The 2,236-nt window shown below is 33.1% G+C and overlaps 1 protein-coding gene across 1 annotated transcript in view; it reads right to left on the bottom strand.

Annotated features, from left to right (window-relative positions):
• Positions 1-2,236, bottom strand: part of LOC106682327 (discoidin domain-containing receptor 2) — a gene marked incomplete at its 5' end in the record, with an annotated part of 358,564 nt that overhangs the window by 45,033 nt on the left and 311,295 nt on the right. Inside the window, 1 exon segment of the mRNA XM_067051700.1 lies at positions 1,440-1,829. Within this exon segment, the coding sequence (XP_066907801.1) occupies positions 1,440-1,829 (390 nt within the window).

Genomic DNA, 2,236 nt, shown 5'->3' with positions numbered 1-2,236 from the left:
TCCGACTTTTGTCACTTGTTAAAACTAAATCAGACTGTATATATTAATCATATAAGGCACCCCCGGCCTGATCTGGAAATTAAGACTCGTATTAAAAAACAAATCTTGAAATCCAGTGTTCAAATTACTGGAGGAGAATTTTCTTGATTATACCACCAGTTAAAACAGTAGTGATGAAATTGCGGAATTCATCATACCGCCACTTAAGAAATAAATTGGGGTCTTAAATACAACATGAGGAAAAAATAGGGTTTTGTACATACATTTGCTGAATTATAAACTACTTTATCTTTTTCAACTCAATTTTCATCTGTTAATCTTTAAAAAAAAAATTTGTGATGTAGACAACAAACCTAACCACGACAACAATTCAACATATACCCAAAAACCAAATTCAGTTTAAAAATGCAAAAAGGGAGTAAAAAAAAAATCAGTAAAAGCCAGCGGAAAAGAAACAAGAAATTAAATTCAAATAAGAAGGTAAGACGTTAAAAAGAAAGGTTAAAACAAATAAAAAATGAAGCTAGAGAAAAGAGTGTAGTGAATTAGGGGGCGTATTATACCGGCTTTGAGGATTTCGCCAAATGACATTTTACAGATACTCAGGACAATAGTTTCTCCTTTTTCCTTTCTGTTTTTTCTACCTTTGAGAGAAATTAAATTCTGGTTTTGAACTCAGACAATTATTTTCTGAGACATATAAAAAAATCATATTGTATAATATGATTTATTTTCTGGTTAATATTTATTTATGAATGATTATTAATGGGTATCATAACTTCACATAAATCTGCGTAAAAAAAAAAAAAAAAATTGTCTCTGTAAATACGATATTATAAAGAAAAAAATACAAAATAAATGCCAATAAAAAATTAAATATTAAAGAAAACTTGAGGATCGGTTGGAAATAAGATGTTTCGTCTTTATGTTCAATAAATGTTTACTTTCCTCTGACAATAAAGTCGTAAATATGAACAGTGAATATTTTATAAGCAATATATCTTGGGATATGTAAGTATAAGTTGACTTCGGTTGCATCGTTTATTTATTTTCTGTCTGCTTACTTAATATAATATATGTACATACATTATATTAAGTCAGCGAGTAGAATAATTTTAAACTCATTTAAAATCTACTTCAAAGAAATTTAAAAGGATACTTTTTTTTTTTAAACAAATTTAGGATATCTAAATGACGGAAAAATTAGTGTTTACAGTAATTTTAGAAAACTAAAATAAACTTTTGCAAGCTCTCGGGCTATTTGCAATAGGAATAGCAACGATATATCATCGCTTGGCATTTAAAAGCATTATAAGATTGTATTAATTAAAAAATAAAGTATTGTTGTAACTGATTACAAATTTTTAATACAATTAAAAAATTTAAAAAACAATAATTTTATTAAAAATAAATGATGAAAGTACTAAATGTAATCTTACCTGTATTATACTCGGCACTCTTGCTGGTGGTAATGGTATCTTTCTTTATGAGTGAGCCATACTCTTGCTTGTTCGACGACAATAGTTTGTAGGGCTCGTGGTAGACTGATGAATTCTCGGAGTCCTCCGATTCTTCGCCTGGCATGTGACCGTAGGGTTTTGGTCTCACCGAGCCCTTGTTGATGATTGGAGTGGACATCTTCAGCTCCTTCATGTTGATAGTCACTCCTGGCTTCGTGCCCAGAGCTTGGTGCTTGTGGAGGAGCGCAACCTTCTTCCTGCCTCGGCGGATCATGAGGATTACTGTGCAGCCCAGGAGGAGTACGACCACTGCCAGGACTCCGGTGATGAGACCAATGTAGGCCTGGGTTCTTCCAGAGGGGCTGGTAGCTGTAACAGGAGGGCACAAAATTATTTTATTTATTGAAACTGCTAAATCAATTTTACAAGTATGCAATATTTGTAAATTGATAAACTGGGGAAACCACCATTACTTGGCAAGGAATTTTCGTTGGCCTTTTACTTAAATAGTGGCTTTTAATCGCTGTGGATGCCCCCTGGTTTGTAAGAAACAGCAAATTGCATCAGGAACTACAGATGGAATAAATAAAAGACTTCATCAAAAAAGGTTTATATAATTCCACTCCCAGTTACCGACAGGAGCAGTGACTTACAACTTCCTCAATGGGAAATCCAACCTCCTCTCGAAGACTGAAGGCCTGGCTGCTACTGGTCATCCTGTTATGAATTCTATATTTATCCCAACAAAACCTTACACCCACTTATGTTCTAGAGGT

This window comes from Halyomorpha halys, unplaced genomic scaffold (genome assembly GCF_000696795.3).
Source record: "Halyomorpha halys isolate HHAL.00 unplaced genomic scaffold, Hhal_1.1 Scaffold406.1, whole genome shotgun sequence".
NCBI lineage: Eukaryota > Metazoa > Arthropoda > Insecta > Hemiptera > Pentatomidae > Halyomorpha > Halyomorpha halys.
Note: the sequence above shows the minus strand (reverse complement) of the source record. Positions and strands in the feature narration are given on the sequence as shown.